At 53.1% G+C, this 15443-nt stretch overlaps 7 protein-coding genes across 7 annotated transcripts; 4 read left to right on the top strand and 3 right to left on the bottom strand.

Moving 5' to 3' along the window:
- Positions 1 to 139: 139 nt before the first annotated feature.
- On the bottom strand, positions 140 to 1809 carry BO70DRAFT_13228 (uncharacterized protein). Its single transcript, XM_025538043.1, has 2 exons — positions 930 to 1809; positions 140 to 874 (listed from the first exon to the last, which is right to left on the bottom strand). Exons 1-2 carry the CDS (start codon positions 1676 to 1678, stop codon positions 253 to 255), a joined length of 1371 nt encoding a protein of 456 aa, XP_025404269.1. The 5' UTR covers positions 1679 to 1809; the 3' UTR covers positions 140 to 252.
- A 393-nt stretch (positions 1810 to 2202) lies between these two features.
- BO70DRAFT_357660 (DASH complex subunit DUO1) lies at positions 2203 to 3389 on the top strand. Its single transcript, XM_025542085.1, has 2 exons — positions 2203 to 2736; positions 2806 to 3389. Exons 1-2 carry the CDS (start codon positions 2452 to 2454, stop codon positions 3283 to 3285), a joined length of 765 nt encoding a protein of 254 aa, XP_025404270.1. The 5' UTR covers positions 2203 to 2451; the 3' UTR covers positions 3286 to 3389.
- A 181-nt stretch (positions 3390 to 3570) lies between these two features.
- On the top strand, positions 3571 to 4730 carry BO70DRAFT_425220 (DUF4870 domain-containing protein). Its single transcript, XM_025547661.1, has 4 exons — positions 3571 to 4105; positions 4166 to 4208; positions 4261 to 4363; positions 4415 to 4730. The coding sequence occupies exons 1-4, from the start codon at positions 3735 to 3737 to the stop codon at positions 4483 to 4485; spliced, it is 588 nt and encodes a 195-aa protein (XP_025404271.1). The 5' UTR covers positions 3571 to 3734; the 3' UTR covers positions 4486 to 4730.
- A 1433-nt stretch (positions 4731 to 6163) lies between these two features.
- BO70DRAFT_376192 (putative spindle-pole body protein (Pcp1)) lies at positions 6164 to 10544 on the bottom strand. Its single transcript, XM_025545118.1, has 3 exons — positions 9840 to 10544; positions 6882 to 9790; positions 6164 to 6842 (listed from the first exon to the last, which is right to left on the bottom strand). The coding sequence occupies exons 1-3, from the start codon at positions 10437 to 10439 to the stop codon at positions 6599 to 6601; spliced, it is 3753 nt and encodes a 1250-aa protein (XP_025404272.1). The 5' UTR covers positions 10440 to 10544; the 3' UTR covers positions 6164 to 6598.
- Positions 10545 to 10825: 281 nt separating this feature from the next.
- BO70DRAFT_376193 (putative regulatory factor Sgt1) lies at positions 10826 to 13215 on the top strand (the record flags this gene model as incomplete). Its single annotated transcript, XM_025545119.1, has 3 exons — positions 10826 to 11090; positions 11146 to 11345; positions 11403 to 13215. The coding sequence occupies 3 exons, from the start codon at positions 10826 to 10828 to the stop codon at positions 12771 to 12773; spliced, it is 1836 nt and encodes a 611-aa protein (XP_025404273.1). The 3' UTR covers positions 12774 to 13215.
- BO70DRAFT_13268 (uncharacterized protein) lies at positions 12816 to 13295 on the bottom strand. The gene has a single exon (XM_025538048.1). It carries the CDS (start codon positions 13215 to 13217, stop codon positions 12858 to 12860), a length of 360 nt encoding a protein of 119 aa, XP_025404274.1. The 5' UTR covers positions 13218 to 13295; the 3' UTR covers positions 12816 to 12857.
- A 287-nt stretch (positions 13296 to 13582) lies between these two features.
- Positions 13583 to 15201, top strand: BO70DRAFT_425223 (AMMECR1 domain-containing protein). The gene is made up of 2 exons (XM_025547662.1): positions 13583 to 14426; positions 14538 to 15201. Exons 1-2 carry the CDS (start codon positions 13900 to 13902, stop codon positions 15007 to 15009), a joined length of 999 nt encoding a protein of 332 aa, XP_025404275.1. The 5' UTR covers positions 13583 to 13899; the 3' UTR covers positions 15010 to 15201.
- Positions 15202 to 15443: the final 242 nt, after the last annotated feature.

Genomic DNA, 15443 nt, shown 5'->3' on the forward strand with positions numbered 1-15443 from the left:
ACATTGGGGACCAGTCGGACACATTAAAAAAAAACCGTACTAGAGCCGGACCCGAAGTTCAAGAGCGCCGGCAAATATTGAACGAGAAGATAAAACAATCAAAGTTGCGGAGGACAAATGGTTCGCCAGGTTCGCGGAGACACTTGACGAAGGTATCAGGGAAAGAAAGAGAAGTCTGAGCTCTGCTCCCAATGGGGTTCAATAGAGATTGATCCTTGGACGTTTGCTTGTGTTGCGTCTAGGTAACAGTGCTCACGATGATACAGTCGCTTTGTTGCCTCGAGTCTTCTTTGTAGCGGGGCCGCCAGGACTGCCAGCAGCTTCTGCGTCGCGCTTTTTCGCCTTGGTTCCGGTCACGGCGGGGGTTTGCTTCTTTCGCAGCCAACCGTCGAATGGACTGACGCGCTTTTTCTTGGTCTCGGAGACAGTGGGCGTGTCGCCGTGGTCGGGGCCTTCTCGTTTGCTTCGGGAGCGTAGAGAACGCATCGTGGCACCGGGAGATGCGGGAGTTGCAGTAGTAGGTGGGGGAGGGGTAACTGGCCGCTGCTGCATCTCAATGTCGACAGCATGGTCGTCGTGTTCATCATGTTCGTCAGCTTCGGGTTCGGTATCAGCATGGAGCGCTTGGTCCTCGATATCGGTAGCTGCCTCCTCGTCGACATCGCTCAACTGAGTGGTCTCGGGTGTTTGATCCTTCGTACTGGGAAAGAGCACACGGGGTTTGATAGACGAGCGAGTAAGAGGTCGAATGCTGGCCGTAATCGATGAATCAATCAGGTCCGGGCGGGCTGCCAGCAGGCCCAGATCGTCGTCATCATCTTCGTTGTCGCTCGGGACATCATCGGTGAACTTGCGGAACATTTTCTTGCCTCGGCTGGGAGATTGTTAGCAAAATGGGCACAGGCAAATGAAAACCACAGTAAACTCACAAAACATAGACCATGCCATCCTCGCGGTCGATCGACTCATCAATGTCCTTGTCGCGGCGACTTTCTCGGCGTCTTGAAGTGCGGGTGACTGTGCTGTTGCCAGCGGCGGGCTTTTTATAGAAAGGGTTGCTTTCGCTGTTGTCGACCTCTGGGATTCGGTCACGGGAGTCTGTGTAAATCTGAATCTCAGATCCACCGCGAGCGTTGTCTTCGCTGAAACTATCCAGTGAGAAGCCAGTGTGTTTCTTGGTCCTCTTTCTGGAGCTTGGAGGGGCGGGAAAGAGGGCTCGTGCGGTGCCTCCTACATCACCGACAGCCTTCTTCCGCGGCGTCTTGGCTGGAGTTGGCAGCATCCCCTCTGTCATGGTGGGCCGAAGTGATTGTGGGGGACGACGAGTGTAGGAGGGTTCGGCGCCAAAGGGGTCTGAGTCGTCAAGCGAGGCGCCATCCAGTGAATGCGATGCAAACAGGCCAACCGTCCGGGCCGACCTGTGCTTCCGGGGTGATCCCTGAACCGACCCTGGAGGTGACAGTGTCTCTGCTTCATGGCTATGGCTGTTGTGCTTGGCTGTGCCCTTCGTGCTGGGAAAACTGGGCGGGGGAGTGGTGCGGGATTCTCTGGAAGCACGCTGGCTTGCTAGCCTGGCCGAATGTCGCGTCGAGTAGGGCTCGTATTCATCATATTGTGATCCAAGACGCGGGGTGGGAGGGATGCGTAGGGTCGAGGGCGGCGGTGGTGTTGTCGCCATTTTGAAGGATATGTCCAATTCGACTGGTAGCCTTGTCTATGAGACTAGAAACACCCCAGAAAACCCCAAGTCCAAATTGACAGCAAAGGTCGTCTGGTAGGATGGATTAAATTCCAAGAGATTGGAGGTTAAAAGGGTGGTGGACGATGGCGATGGGATCTCGGTCCAAGGGACAAAGGGAGGAAAACGCGCGACGTGCCAAAAGCCGACCGTAGGGCGCGGGTCCAACGTGCTATCCAATGGAGCACCAAAGGCGTAAAGATCAATGTCGCAGAATGAATGGGATGGATGTAAGCGGATAGGTGGAAATAACAACCAGGTAAGAGTGGTTAACAGGGAGGGTGTGAGGGTGAGGATGAATGGGAGGAAGACTGGGGGGGGAAGAAGGGAGGAAGAGGAAGAATGAACGATTGCTGGTCGGGCGCGAAAGGGCGGGCGGAGAGAGTCGCCGTGTGGGCGCTGGAATGCTAAATGCTAACAAACTCCCAGCCACACCCAATTCTCCCGCCCTTCCTCTTCCCTCCCACTTCCCTCGTCAATTAGTGAGTTAATCGAGTGGCTGAAATCGCCCCACGACATCTAGCGGTCGATCCGTCCCTGTCCAACTCTCCATTGGCTGCCTATTCTCCCACGACGCGCTGTACCTCCCCCGGTTACTATCAAACATCAAACATCAACAACATTGATCGCTGCCACAGCCCCGCCTCCATCCACCTCGGCCACCACACCACACCACACCATTCCGTCCCACATTTCCATAACACACCACCAAGATGAATAGACTCCAATATTCGGATGATGACTCGGACGATCTCTGGAATTCTCCCTCCAAACGCGGAAACAACAAACTACATCGAGCCGTCAAGGAAGAGAGCCTGTCACTGTCCCCTTCACCAGAACCTGCACCTGCCCATGCCCATGATGGAGGCGATACCCTCTATGACCGCGAGGAGGGACGCGAAGCGGCTTTGCGCAGTGAACTAGAGAGTGTTCGCAAAATCAACCACGTCATTGAGGGCCTGCTGGGCAGTCTCGACTGCGCCAAGGGAAACATGGATGTATGTCCAGGCCTTCCACCGCCACGATCACACTTGGATTGCGATTGCTAACCCGCGATGCTTCCTTAGACCGTATCGCGAACCCTCGAGTCGGCATCTACGTTGCTGAATACATGGACTCGGATTCTCGCCCAGACGGAGCACAACCAGCGATTGATTCTCAACCCCAATTGGCAAGGAGCCGTCCAAGATGCTGCCGACATGGAGAGCGAGGAACTTGCCAGGCAGCAGGCTGCCGAAAGACGCGAACGCGAACGTCAGTATCAAAGGGAGACTGCGGCCCGGAAGGCCGAGGAAGAAGGACGAAAGAGGGCCCTGGCCGCGGGCACCCGAGGCACGCGTGGAACCACTCGGGGAAGGGTAGTGCGCAGTACGGGTGGTCTAGGAAGAACGCCCAGTGTATCGTACTCGGGGACGGGCTCCAGCGCGACACGGACTACGGCATCCTCAAGCACGGCCGGGAAGCCCAGCACGACCTCAACAACGCGTAGACCAGTCAGTGGGATCGCGAGGGGATCGGGGATTGCGCGTGGCCGCGGCAGGGCGTAGAGGCTGTGGGAGATTGGGAAGCTGTGGATGTATAGTACGAGACAATTTGAGACGAAGCGCAATGCTAGTTATGAGATGATACCCCCAAAATGACACGATGCCGAGACATTGCCTACATACTATACTACTCCGTATGTGGTTGCTGCAAATCAACAAGTTTGGCGGGGTGGCTGCCTGAGGCGGCGATCAATAGCGCCAATGCGGGATCTGCAAGCCAAGCTGCTACTACTGCTGCTGCTGCTGCTGTTGCTGCTGCTGCTGGAACGAGCATCTACTCCCGTACTAGTAAAACACCCCCGATAAGGCAGGCGCGTCTTCCCCCGTCGATGTGAACGACGTGACCTCACTCCTCACTCCTCACTCCTCATCTCTCCTCCTCTTCTCTTCTGTCATCCCCTCCTCCTCCTCTTCCTCCCCTCACCTCTTCCCCCCACTTCCTCCCCCGCACTATGAACTTCGCTCCCTACCAGGACGAGTCGCCCGAGGTGGAACGTGCCTTCTCGCCGTCGCCGGTCGATGCGCATCGCTCCCACCCCAAGCTCCCCAATGTCCACTCGCCGCGCGGGTCTCCCGTTCCAGGACTGAACTCCCCCGGCCTCCCATCCCCCAGCCAGTTCGCCGCCCCGGGCCGCATAAACACCAACGGGCATGGGAATACGGGTTTTGGCAATGACGTCGAGAGTGGCCGGTGGAACCTAGGGGCTTTTGACACCAGTCTCCCCATCCGCATGGATGTTGAAGCTATGCTGGCATATGTGCTTCTACCTCCTGCGGGCGGTGTGTTTCTCCTACTCGTTGAACACAAGAGTGACTATGTCCGGTATGCTCTACCCTCAGTATCCAGGAAGACACTCTCCGCAGTTTCTCACTCATGATTTAGCTTCCATGCATGGCAGTCCAGCATGCTGTTTACGGCCATGTTTGTAAGTCCCCCGCGCTTCCGATCCTGCTATTCAGATCTCTAACCCTCTCCAGATAATCCACTTGATCTTCTCGTGGTCAAGCTTTCTGTCCTGGCTCCTGCTCATTGGCGACCTTGCGATGATCGGTTTCCTGAGCATGCGCGCTTATCGAGATGGTAAGCACTCCATTGGGCCCTTGTTGGAAAAGCGAGCTGACAATGTCCCAGTTGATACTCTGGAACACTTCGAGGTCCCCGTCTTCGGCCGTCTGGCCAACTCATTTGTTGACGATGAATGATCTCGCTCTTCTCGGTACGGTACCATGATTCGGCTCCTCCGGGCCTGATCATGCCATCGATACTTCCCACTACGCCTGCCGGATAATCCCGATTATGGACCGGTGAGCAACATTGTACAGTGTCAAATTGAACATAATACAGAATCTCATATGTGTGTATAATGATTACTTATATGGCTGGCGCGCACATAATACTTTGTCAAGATGCCTCATGCATGTCTCTTTCTCTCTTCACTATCTTTCACCTGAATTGCATTGCCTCTTCATGGCGCTATCTTAATTTCGCAAGATTAGTAAACCCTTTCAAAAGCTGATACGAGACAAAGAACCCAGGAACGAGGCAGGAAAGTTAACCTATAGTCGATATTTTCAATAAACGGCCAATATTTGATTATGGTGCTTTCCGTCCTTTGTTCGTCCTGTCACCACGAACAATGGGGATTGCCGACTATACAAGTCAGGACAAGACTGTGAAGTCCTAGCTGAGAATCCATTCCATAGTGATGCGACTGCGGAGATTCACCATGTCTTGTGGAATTGACACTTTTCAACTTATTCACCTTCATACTTATAAAACAAGATGACACGAAACCCCCGTCGGATCCCCTTTTCCAACCCAACCGGCCATGCTTAACAAGGCAACTCCATCATATCATATTCAAGTGACTTTGCTTTGCGCCCAAAATCTGGTTCCTGCCCCAAAGTCCCAACCGGACACGTCTCGAGAAACAAGAGCAATCGCAATTCCTCGCCAAAGGAAGTCTGGCTAGCTTGGCTGCAAACAAACCCTAAAAGCTAAAGAATACGTTCCTTTTCTCCATTCTAGTTGGCACCACACCCAAGCTTCCTCTGCCACTGCAACGATGTGTCAAGTCCAGCGTGTTTACAACAGCTGCGGCCACATAAACGACCACGTCTACCTAGACTGTCACATCTCGAAAACTGCAACCGCCCTCCTTAGAGCGACTGCGAGTCACAGCGGAAGCAATGGTCCGTTTGAACCACTATCAGCCAACAATCTTCCCCCGAGTCCCGTCTGGGAAGATATCGTGATGACCGGCTTCCATGCATCGACACAACCATACTGTAAGGAGAGCAAGGTACATGCCCTGCCCAGCCCCAAAGACTTTGAATGCATGGTCCAAGGCTGTGGATGCGCAGACTCAACCCCATGAAGGGTGTGCTCTGGCTCTGGCTCTAATCTTGCTGTTCATTGCTGGTGGTAATCTTATGGTTCATGTGATGACTTGAACTCGATTGGGGTGTGAATTTCCTGCTATACGGTCTCAGTCCATCTCTCTCGCCCTCTCTCGCCCTATCTCTCTCTCCGTTGTTTGTTTTCTTTTCCCGGGACATGCTGTTTCCTTGTCTTTACCATGCTCCCGTCCTTGCAACTTAATTTTCTCTTTCTGTCTGGCGTTCGTTAGACAGTCCGGATTTTTTTGACTGGCTTGCTTCCACAAGAGTCGCGGATCTTGTCTTTCCCCCCTTCCTTTCTTCCTTTCTTTGTTCTTCTCTCTCTGCCCACTTGCCGCTTTACCATAGACTTGCCCTCCATTTGTTCCTCGTTAAGGCGTATACTACTTAATCTGCTCTAATATGATAGATCACTAATTCTAATTCTGACACTGACACTGACACTGCTTGTTACTGACATTTCTCATTACCCATTCTGGCCATCCAATCCAATCCAATCCAATCCAAGTAAAACAAAGAAAAAAAAACAAAGAAAAAAAGCCATGTCCTAACCATGGCTTTAATAATGATGTTGTAGTATATGCGCAAAGAATCTCAGCTACAGGAAAGTAAGTAGTAGTAGGAAACAGGTAGGTAGGTAAGTAGGTAAGCAACTTTGTACTGTGCCAACAATTCATCTGAAACCTATGACAAAACGCCACACCCCCCTCCAGAAACATAATCAAATTCGAACGCGCCGGGGAATCTCTTCAACAAACCCAAAAAGAAGAAACAAAAAAGGAAACGTCATTCAAAGGCTTCAAGTGGGAGAGAGGGGAGAAAGGGAGAACGAAAGAAAGAAAGGGAGGAAGAGAGGAAACCAATCAAGTGAGACAAACAGCCAACAAATCGATCTCGCCGCCCTTTCTTCTGCCATTTACTCCATCACAGTCTTACTGTTACTCAAACCGTCCCTCCGCTTCAACACCTCGTTCTTGGCTCGTCTCAGACCTTCGCCTATTTTCTTGGTCTTCTTCCAGTCCTGCGACATCCGCTTCATTCGGACAATGGCCTTGACCATGGAGACGGCGGTCTTGAGCTTCGCCTTGGGGGATCGGAGCTTGTTGCGATCACGGGATTTAACGCCCATTTCGGAGATCATGCGAAGGTCGGCTTCGTTGCTGGAGAGAGAATGATGTTAGTAAAGTAAGGTCGCATACATTAATTGAAAGGGGATGAAGTGGATGGATGTAGGAGGAATGGCAGGGATAACGAACCAAGCAACCCGAACACGCTCGCCCAGCTCCATCAAGCCCTTACTCCACGCCAGATCACGGCGGAATTTCTCCTCCCGCTTCAGACGCGCACGAAGCCAGATGATTTCCTTGCCCAGACCGAGAATCTCCTTGTCGTGTCTAGTCTTATTGCCATCTGACCTGGCCCCCATTCTCTCCACGAGCTGGTCGTACCGTTCTTGGAGAGATTCAAGCTCCTTGAGAGCCGCTTCGGCTCTCCTGGCACAGAATGAACGTTCGTCGCGGATCCGACGGCTCTGATTCTTCAGCTCGTTCAACCGGGCATCTCGCTCTGATACCTTGAGGGCCAGGGCTTCTGCCTCGAGGGTGGATGATTTGAGCAACTCGTGAAGGTCTCGTTGATCTTCCTCTCTCATAGCCGCTCGTTCAAGGTCGCGATTCTTTGACTTCAATTCCCTGAGCATTCGATGCGCATCCGACAGTTGCTTTCTTAGACTGCGGAGCTCTTCGTGGAGTTTGTTTGATGGCGAGGATGAGGGAGACCGAGACTCATATTTCCTCATCATGGCGTCGTGTAGCTCCTTTTCGAGTTCAGCAATACGTGCCTTGCAGGTGCGAACGGAGGACTTCTGGTCGGCGTCGCGCTGAATCAACGTCTTCTCACGCCTCCGAGCCTCATCGAGGCTATGGCGAAGCATCGATAGGTCTGCTGCGGAAGTTGAATGTTCGTTCTCAATGTGCGGCTGCTGCTGAAGAAGAGCCTCGAGTTCATTTATGCGTCGTTCGAAGCGCTGGATCTTGCTCTTCGACAACGCCAGCTCCCGATCTCTACCACCAGAAATCATATGCAGCTTATCTTGAAGCTGGTCGATTTCGGCTGATAGGCGATTCTCTTCCAGAGTAGCCCGCTCGATCTCAGTGCTAAGTTGCTTCTCCAGTGTCTCCTTACCCTCAAGCAAGGACGCTTTGTCCTCCTTGAGCCGTCTGAGTTCACCTTCGAGGCGCAGGGCAGATTTTCGCAGCTCGATCTTTTCCTTGTCAACCCGCGTCGTGTCGTCAGCCTGGTTCTGCACTTGGTCTAGTTGAGCCTGGAGTTCATCACGCTCGGTCTCGATCTCAGCGGCTGACGTCCGTAAATCATGCAATTCGACATGGGCATTGGCAAGCTGGTCACGAAGTCTTTGCTTCTCCGTGATGAGCTTTTGCAACTGACTGTCTTGTTCGGAAGACCCCTTCTGTGTCCGACCCTTGGTGTATTCCTGTTCTTCCTCCAGGCTTGATTGCAACACCAAGATCTCGTCTTCCAAGGCCTGTACTTTCTCTTTCAACGCTGCTTCTGACCGTCTGATGAGTCTCAGCTCTTCTCTGACGGAAAGAAGCTCATTGCGCTGTTCGTCGATCACCTCTCTCTTGGTAGTTAGATCATCGCTCAGCTCCTTGACTTGTCGGCTCAAAACAGCTTCCGAGTTGAAGTGCCGTGTTTTTTCGCTGTCGATAACCTCCTGCAGCTTCATCTCCTTTCCTGACAGAGTATGTTCCACTTGTTCAAGCTTCTCGATCGTCCGCTTAAACCCAGCGGCCTGGTCTTCCGCTCTGTCCTTCTGGAGTTGTAAAGCGCGCCTGTTGCTCTCCCATCTGTCTTGCTCGAGAGCGAACTGGCCCTCCTTGTCTTCAATCTCGTGGTGGAGAGATTCGATCTCATCCTGCAATCTCTCGACTTCCTCCTTGTAGTGAACACGAACAGTATCCGCACCATCTAAGGCACGGCGCTTCTCTTCATCGACAGCCTGTTGTAGCTCCGTGATCTTGGACTGTGCCTTAGACAACTCATGTTGCAGGCCCCCGGATTCGTCAGTTAGGGCATGGTGTCGTGTTTGCAGTAGTTCTTTCTCGTCTGCCTTGCGTTGGAGTTCATCAAGCGCGTCTTGTAGCTGAGCGGCTAACTTGTCGTATTCCTGCTGAGCCACGTCCAGCTCTCGCCTTGTATGCGCGGCATCATCGTGAAGCTCTCGTTGCCTCTCCTCCATCCTCTGCTGAGTTTCTCGGTGTTGATCGTTCAGTCGAGCTTCATCCCGGGATCTTGCTTCCAGTTCGTTCTTCAAGGTGCCGTTTTCTCGTTGAATCTCACGAAGATCGTCCTCGAGCTTGCTGGCTTTCTCCTCCAGCTGACGAGTCAGCCCGCTTGTGCTGATTGACTTATTTGCCATCTCATCGTGCAACTCCTGGAGATCTTTCTGAGCCTGTTCCTTCTCTCTCTCCGCTTGACTTTCAGCCTCTCTCGCCTCCTTTGCGTTTGATTTGGCCTGATCAAGCGACTCTTGCAGCTCTTCCATCTGCTCCTTCGCGCGTTGCAATTCTGATTCCAGCTCAGCGAGTGCATCGTGCTCCTTGCCATCCCGGTCCTTCAGTTCCTCGAGCTCTTCATCGCGTTCCTCGATAGTCCGATCCCTGTCCCTTACAGATGCCTCGAGATCTTCGATTTCGTCGCGAAGTCTGTCAAGTTCCTGGGACTGCCCGGCCTTGGCTTCTCGCAGTTCCTCCTGGAGCTCTCTCACTTGATTGTCTCTCGCTTCCATCTCTTCTCGCATCAGGTCCATCTCACGTTGTACCGTATCATCCGGTTGCCGTCTGCGATTCTTTTCTCTGAGTTCCTGGAATTGTATGCGGTAGGATTCGAGGTCGCGCTCGGCCTGCTGGAGGCTCTTCTTGTATCGTGAAATATCGCGTTGCATCGTTAATTTGGAGACTTTCAGTTCGGTATTCTCTCTCAGCGCTGCTTGGTTATACGAGGGGCCGGCCTTTTCGAGTTGCTCCTGCAAGAAATGAATCTTCAATTTCAGACCAAAGTTATCTTTGTCCAATTGATCGATCATCTACCACCGTCAGCAATGGGGTATATTTTCAGAAACACCAGGCACTTACTTTTTCCTGTTCTTTCAGCGTCATCATATTATTGCCATCGTTGAGGACACCACCGTCCCTAGATAGCCCAGGAAGCGGCGTGCTCTGCACACTACTACTCGCAACCTGCGGAATAGGAGTAGGCTGATCATCGGTCGTCTCCTCCTCATCAATCCCCGTCATCTCCATAGCGGGCAAGCCAGGTGTATTGCCATTACTCAGATAGCTCCTTCCCGCATAGCCTGGGGTCTTCGGACCTCGCGCGGCGGACATGTTTTTCAGGTAATTGTTCTTGGTGGCGCTTTTCATGAGGGGCGTGAACTCGCCTCTGGGGATAGCCGCGGTGGGAAGCTGATGTCGACTGTTTAACGCGCTCCGAGAAGATTTTGGACCAGAGCCGGCACGCGGCGTGCTGATCTTGAAACTCGCAGAAGTGCGTCTTCGACCCTCACCAAAGCCCTTGAGAACGTCATCATCACCCTTGGACGGTGTGAGGAAGGAGTTTTCCACCGAGTCGAGCGCCGTCAGGTTCGGTCGTCCCACGCTGCGATTGCCGTTGGTCAGGTAAGTCGCGTTTCCGTCGATTTCGGTGCGCGGCGTATCAATGTATGGGTACGCCATGGTTGATTGACGCGAGAAAAGACGCGTCTTTTTGTCACTGGGGGCGGGCGGATAGGAAGGCGCGAGTGTCAGTCAACAGGTGACCATCACCGACCACCTCGACTATTTGGGGGGGGGGGTTGCGGAGGGAACAACGACCGGCAATGGATGCGATGCGATACGTGTTTTGGGCGGTGAGGCCCCAAGCCCTCGTTCTTGTTGACATCTAGCCCAACCCGGCCTAGCGCCTGATCACGGGGTCTGCGCCAAGCCGTCGGCCGCGTCTCGTCTGGTATGAAGTCATGCCGTAATTTAATCACCTTCAATCACAGGCTTCCTTTGGAGTTTTCTCTCCGCGCAACAACTTCACTGGACTCTTTCCCCTGCTGCGGAACGAACTATTGAACATGGCGCCTATGTCGCAGGAGGACCTGGAATGGTTCAAGTCGACTTTCCGCCCGATCCCCAAGCCCGAGATCCCCGATGATTCTATCGACTATTCTCTCTACTATATCCCTTCGAGCCCCGCCCCCGCCATTATCGATGAGGTCGCAGAAACGCGCGCGCGACTGGTGGAGGTACAACGAACTTCTGCGGAATTGGTGAAAGACCTGTTGAAGGACTACATATGGCAGCGCGAGGGATTTCGATTGGAGATCACAAAAGATGATGGTGCGCGGATCTATCACTCACTCGCCGGTCGGTCTTTGGGCTAACGGGTATTTAGGAGTGACCTCGTTGCATGGACGCACGAACTTTGGCGATTCGATCGAGGATGAATGGGTCGTTGTGTACTTGCTCCGCGAATTAACTAAGAAGCACAAGGATGTCTGGGCGAAGGCTGTGGATGGCGACGGCCAGTTTCTTCTCGTGGAGGCTGCCGCCACATTACCGGCTTGGTTGGAGCCTGAAGTCGCCGATAACAGAGTCAGTTGTGTTTGCGCATGCTTTTTAGCCTTTCCCGTTGTACTGACCCTCCCACAGGTGTGGATAAACCAGGGACAACTTGTCATCATTAAGCCGAAGAACGATAAGGGGAGAGTGACGGAAAAAATATCTCTGGAGGACGCGAGGCACATTATAACAAAGGAGCCGGAACGTCTGATGCGCTCGACTATGGTTCAGGAGGAGGCGTTTTATCGCTTGCGCAACTATCCTAAGCAGATTAACGAAAACCTCCACTCCGCTCTGGTGACCATCCCGCGCAAGGTCGCCTTTTTGCTGCACCAGAAGCCCGCATATATCTCGGCCGCTGTGGAAGCTTTCTATTTACGAGACCCTATTGCCCTCCGGCCCCTGCGATCCAAGGATGTCGACAACTTTACCTTCAAACCCGAGGACTTCGTCACCGTCAGCGTCCGCTTCACTCGGGTCGGATATGCGCAACTCAAGAGTCAGGACTTCCCCGTCCCGAAGGCGTGGGCCGAACAACTGCCCTCCACGGATGACCGGAAATTGTACGATCGGGCAGAGATTGGCATGAAGCTTTCTTGCGGGTTTGAGATGCTTATTACGGATCCCCAGAATCAAGACAAGTCAGCTGTGAGGGAGATGAAGCTGGTTCTGGAAGACTTGGAAACCGGGGACGAGCAGCTACCGACGGATAAGGACATTGAAACATGGGATAAACGCGAGGATGACGAAAAGTGGCTGGATATCAGTTTCGAAGACCTGGATCGAGAGCTGAAGGGCAAGGGCAAAGACAAGGAGGGTGAAGCCCCTTCTGAAGGAGCGTTTGGGGATGCGAACGCCCAGGAGAACCTGCAGCGCATCGTGGCTCAATTCGAAAAGTTTTTGAACGATGATTCAGCTGGCTTTGAAGGAGCGGAATTTATTGACGACTATGATTCGGACTCTGACGAGGACGACGACGACGAGGAGGAAGGTAGTAGCGACGGTGAGGATAAAGAGGCCTCGTTCGACGAAGAGGAATTCTCCAGGATGATGAAAGAGATGATGGGAATGCCGTCAGGGATGCCGTCAAGGTCCGGCCTCCAGGGACCGCCCCTACCTTCAGCGTCGCGTAACAGAGTACAAGAATTGGACAGTGAATCCGAGGATGACACAGAGCAGATCCAGGAGCTGTCGAAGCAAATGGAGGCGGAGCTGCGAGGCACAGGCGTTCTCAATCTCAATCGCAAGGGTAATAATGCTAGTGGCAAACAGGCCCTGGCCGAAAGGTCAGATGAGGGCAAAGACGAGGATGTTCTGGATTTTGAGGATGAGGATATCGATGTCAACTTTGCGAAGAATTTGCTTGAAAGCCTCCAGGGCCAGGCTGGCACCGCAGGCCCGGCAGGGAACATGCTTTCGATGATGGGCCTGCCCATTCCGAAAGACGATCGTCACCGCTGAAACAGCTACACCGTGAAGATAGTCAACAAAAATGGCAGTCGGCTCTGACAGTCGAAAGGCTGTTCTGTCTAGAATGACAGATCTTCAGTCTGCTTGTCCTCCCACGGGCTTGCATATCGCCCTCCCCCATTCTCTTAAGGCAGTCAGCCCAGGAATGTCAGGTTTGGCACTCTTTGAAGGTTCAAGGACGCTCGCTGTATATGGGGGTCCGGTCTGCGATTGTGCGATGATCATGGGCACTGGAGCGTACCTCGCCCAATACCTCAGCACTGGGTTAAATGAGAACGGAGCTGTGAAGGGGAGGGGGGAACCGAGGGCGACAGTCCCGTCTTCTTGGGAAATAGTTGCGCACCATCTTGTGGCCGATGGCCTTCTCTCTCTATCAGCATTGGATGGCATAAATGCTGGAACCATGTTTAACTGGCTGGCTCCGGTGGCAAACATGGAGTACCATATACAAAATATCCTTGTCTAGTGTCTGTAGATGTCTGCTGTGAATTATAAATATATATTTGAACCGGGTTGTTATTCGAGACATTTAACTTGGCGGTTGACACATTCGAATACAGCTTTTCTTATAGAACAGCCCTTACAGCAGCACAATCAGCGAGATAACTACATGATGCTCTCTGTTGCCCCAAAACTGACTGACTGGATGGCTGTTTGTTTCCGTCAGGGATGGAAATAAGGTTACGGATAATCCCGACGGACGGTAAGCGCGTCCTATCACGTGGGGGATCTAATCGGGCGTCACTGCGCCGTGAGCGGAGGCCATTCCCCTCTCTCCCCTCTTCTTCAACTTTCCCCTCCTTGCCCCTCTCTTGCCTCCATTGGACTCGGGCTTCGGGCGGATTGCACCCAGAAGACTCTCCCCTGCTGGCTCCTGTGGTGATTCTTCAAACCGACGCACTTCAAGGCCATTCTGGACCTGCGACGAGTACTAGTAGGCCTTTCTCGAGCGGCTTTCGCCCCGGTTGAATCGGCATCAGCGCCACCCAGCATACATCCGCAATCCTGCCCATAACAGAAGCACCACCCGCACATAGCCGATAGACGTTGTATCTCAAAATTCATTCTCTGACATCTCAAAATTTCTCCCAAAACCTCAATTTCCAAAGCCTCGAGCATGGCCTCTCCAGCTCATTGCTACTACTGTTTCGAGAGCCTCGCGGCCTCCTATAAAGACAACAAAGAGCCTATCAGCCTCGCCTCCGTGGAAGAGCTCTGGGAGCGACACGAGCAATTCAAGAAACTCGCGGCTCTGAACAACGACAACGACGACGAGCCAGTATCATTGAAAGAGAATGTGCCGTTAGACGACGACGACGTCGACGACGATGAACCAACCCCGAGTAGTCACTCCCGCAAGACCAAGTTACCCATCGTCAGCCGCCTCCAGTCCGACTCGAGCTCATCCACAACGCCCTCCCTCACATCCACCAACTCATCGCAATCCATGCGATCCACCTCCACGACCCTCACGACCCCGGGCTCATCATCGACCCGATCCGGCCGTCCCCGCGAAGAAAAATACCCCCTCTTCGTAACGTGGAACACCTTCTCCAAACACGGCCATAAATCCCTCCGCGGATGCATCGGCACCTTCGAGGCTCAGGAACTCGCCCGTGGCCTCCAGAAATACGCTCTCACTTCGTACGTATCCCTCCGTTCCAAAGCATCCAAATCCAACAACCAACCAACCAACCAACCCCCCACCCCCCGCCCCGAACCACCCTCCTTCCCACCCTCTAACCACCCACACAGCGCATTCGACGACTCACGATTCTCGCCAATTCCCGAGTCTCTCCTCCCATCTCTATCCTGTTCATTGACCCTCCTGGGGACCTTCGAGCCCTGCACCAACGCGATGGACTGGATCCTGGGGGTGCACGGGCTGCGCATCTCCTTCGTCCACCGCGGGAGACGTTACGGCGCGACCTACCTCCCAGATGTGGCTGTCGAGCAAGGCTGGACGAAAGAAGAGACTGTGACGAGCCTGATGCACAAGGCGGGCTGGGATGGGCCATCCGAGAGCGCAGCACGACGGTTCCTGAGGGGCAGTAACAGTTCGAGTCACGGTTCTTCGAGCGGGGCCGTGAAGCCATGGGATCAGGTCTCGGACTTCAGGACGGTCAAGTATCAGGGTCTGAAGGCGAGTAGCAGTTACGCGGAGTGGCAGGATTGGAGGCAGTGGGTTCTGTCGTTGGAGGACGGGAATGAGGAGTTATTGGGCTAAATGGTTGGCATGAGTCACGACTGGCCCATCCTTTTGTTGGGAGAGAGAGAGAGACTGGGCTCACTATACGAAGGGCTGCAATGATTTACGATACGATGTAATGGTGTCTACGAGACAGGCAAGGCGTTCTCAGTCAACTAATATGTAGTATTTTCGGGAATAATCTATTCATCATCTACTGAACCAATAAACTATGAGATATACTATCAAAAACATCCTTCACTTTCCCTTGTTCACTTGTTCACTTGTACTGTAGGCAGTAACTCCCCACGGTAGGTACTATAGTTAGAAACAGGTCTGACTGACTAAGGTATCCATCTATCTATCCATCTACCCAATACCCCACATGTTCTTCCCATCTACTGCACACCGACCGGAAAACAGCAACTCAGAACCTGCCTGGGGCATACACCTCTGGTTACCGCGGTAATTCT

This window comes from Aspergillus heteromorphus, assembly GCF_003184545.1.
Source record: "Aspergillus heteromorphus CBS 117.55 chromosome Unknown BO70scaffold_1, whole genome shotgun sequence".
Classification (NCBI taxonomy): domain Eukaryota; kingdom Fungi; phylum Ascomycota; class Eurotiomycetes; order Eurotiales; family Aspergillaceae; genus Aspergillus; species Aspergillus heteromorphus.

Coding starts and splice junctions, on each gene's coding strand:
- BO70DRAFT_13228 (XM_025538043.1), bottom strand. CDS start 1,678: ATGGCGACAACACCACCGCCGCCCTCGACCCTACGCATCCCTCCCACC. Junction 875..929: donor GATGGCATGGTCTATGTTTT/GTGAGTTTACTG, acceptor ACAATCTCCCAG/CCGAGGCAAGAAAATGTTCC.
- BO70DRAFT_357660 (XM_025542085.1), top strand. CDS start 2,452: ATGAATAGACTCCAATATTCGGATGATGACTCGGACGATCTCTGGAAT. Junction 2,737..2,805: donor GCGCCAAGGGAAACATGGAT/GTATGTCCAGGC, acceptor ATGCTTCCTTAG/ACCGTATCGCGAACCCTCGA.
- BO70DRAFT_425220 (XM_025547661.1), top strand. CDS start 3,735: ATGAACTTCGCTCCCTACCAGGACGAGTCGCCCGAGGTGGAACGTGCC. Junction 4,106..4,165: donor CACAAGAGTGACTATGTCCG/GTATGCTCTACC, acceptor CTCATGATTTAG/CTTCCATGCATGGCAGTCCA. Junction 4,364..4,414: donor CATGCGCGCTTATCGAGATG/GTAAGCACTCCA, acceptor ACAATGTCCCAG/TTGATACTCTGGAACACTTC.
- BO70DRAFT_376192 (XM_025545118.1), bottom strand. CDS start 10,439: ATGGCGTACCCATACATTGATACGCCGCGCACCGAAATCGACGGAAAC. Junction 9,791..9,839: donor CGCTGAAAGAACAGGAAAAA/GTAAGTGCCTGG, acceptor TGACGGTGGTAG/ATGATCGATCAATTGGACAA. Junction 6,843..6,881: donor TTCATCCCCTTTCAATTAAT/GTATGCGACCTT, acceptor TTCTCTCTCCAG/CAACGAAGCCGACCTTCGCA.
- BO70DRAFT_13268 (XM_025538048.1), bottom strand. CDS start 13,217: ATGTTTGCCACCGGAGCCAGCCAGTTAAACATGGTTCCAGCATTTATG.
- BO70DRAFT_425223 (XM_025547662.1), top strand. CDS start 13,900: ATGGCCTCTCCAGCTCATTGCTACTACTGTTTCGAGAGCCTCGCGGCC. Junction 14,427..14,537: donor CAGAAATACGCTCTCACTTC/GTACGTATCCCT, acceptor CCACCCACACAG/CGCATTCGACGACTCACGAT.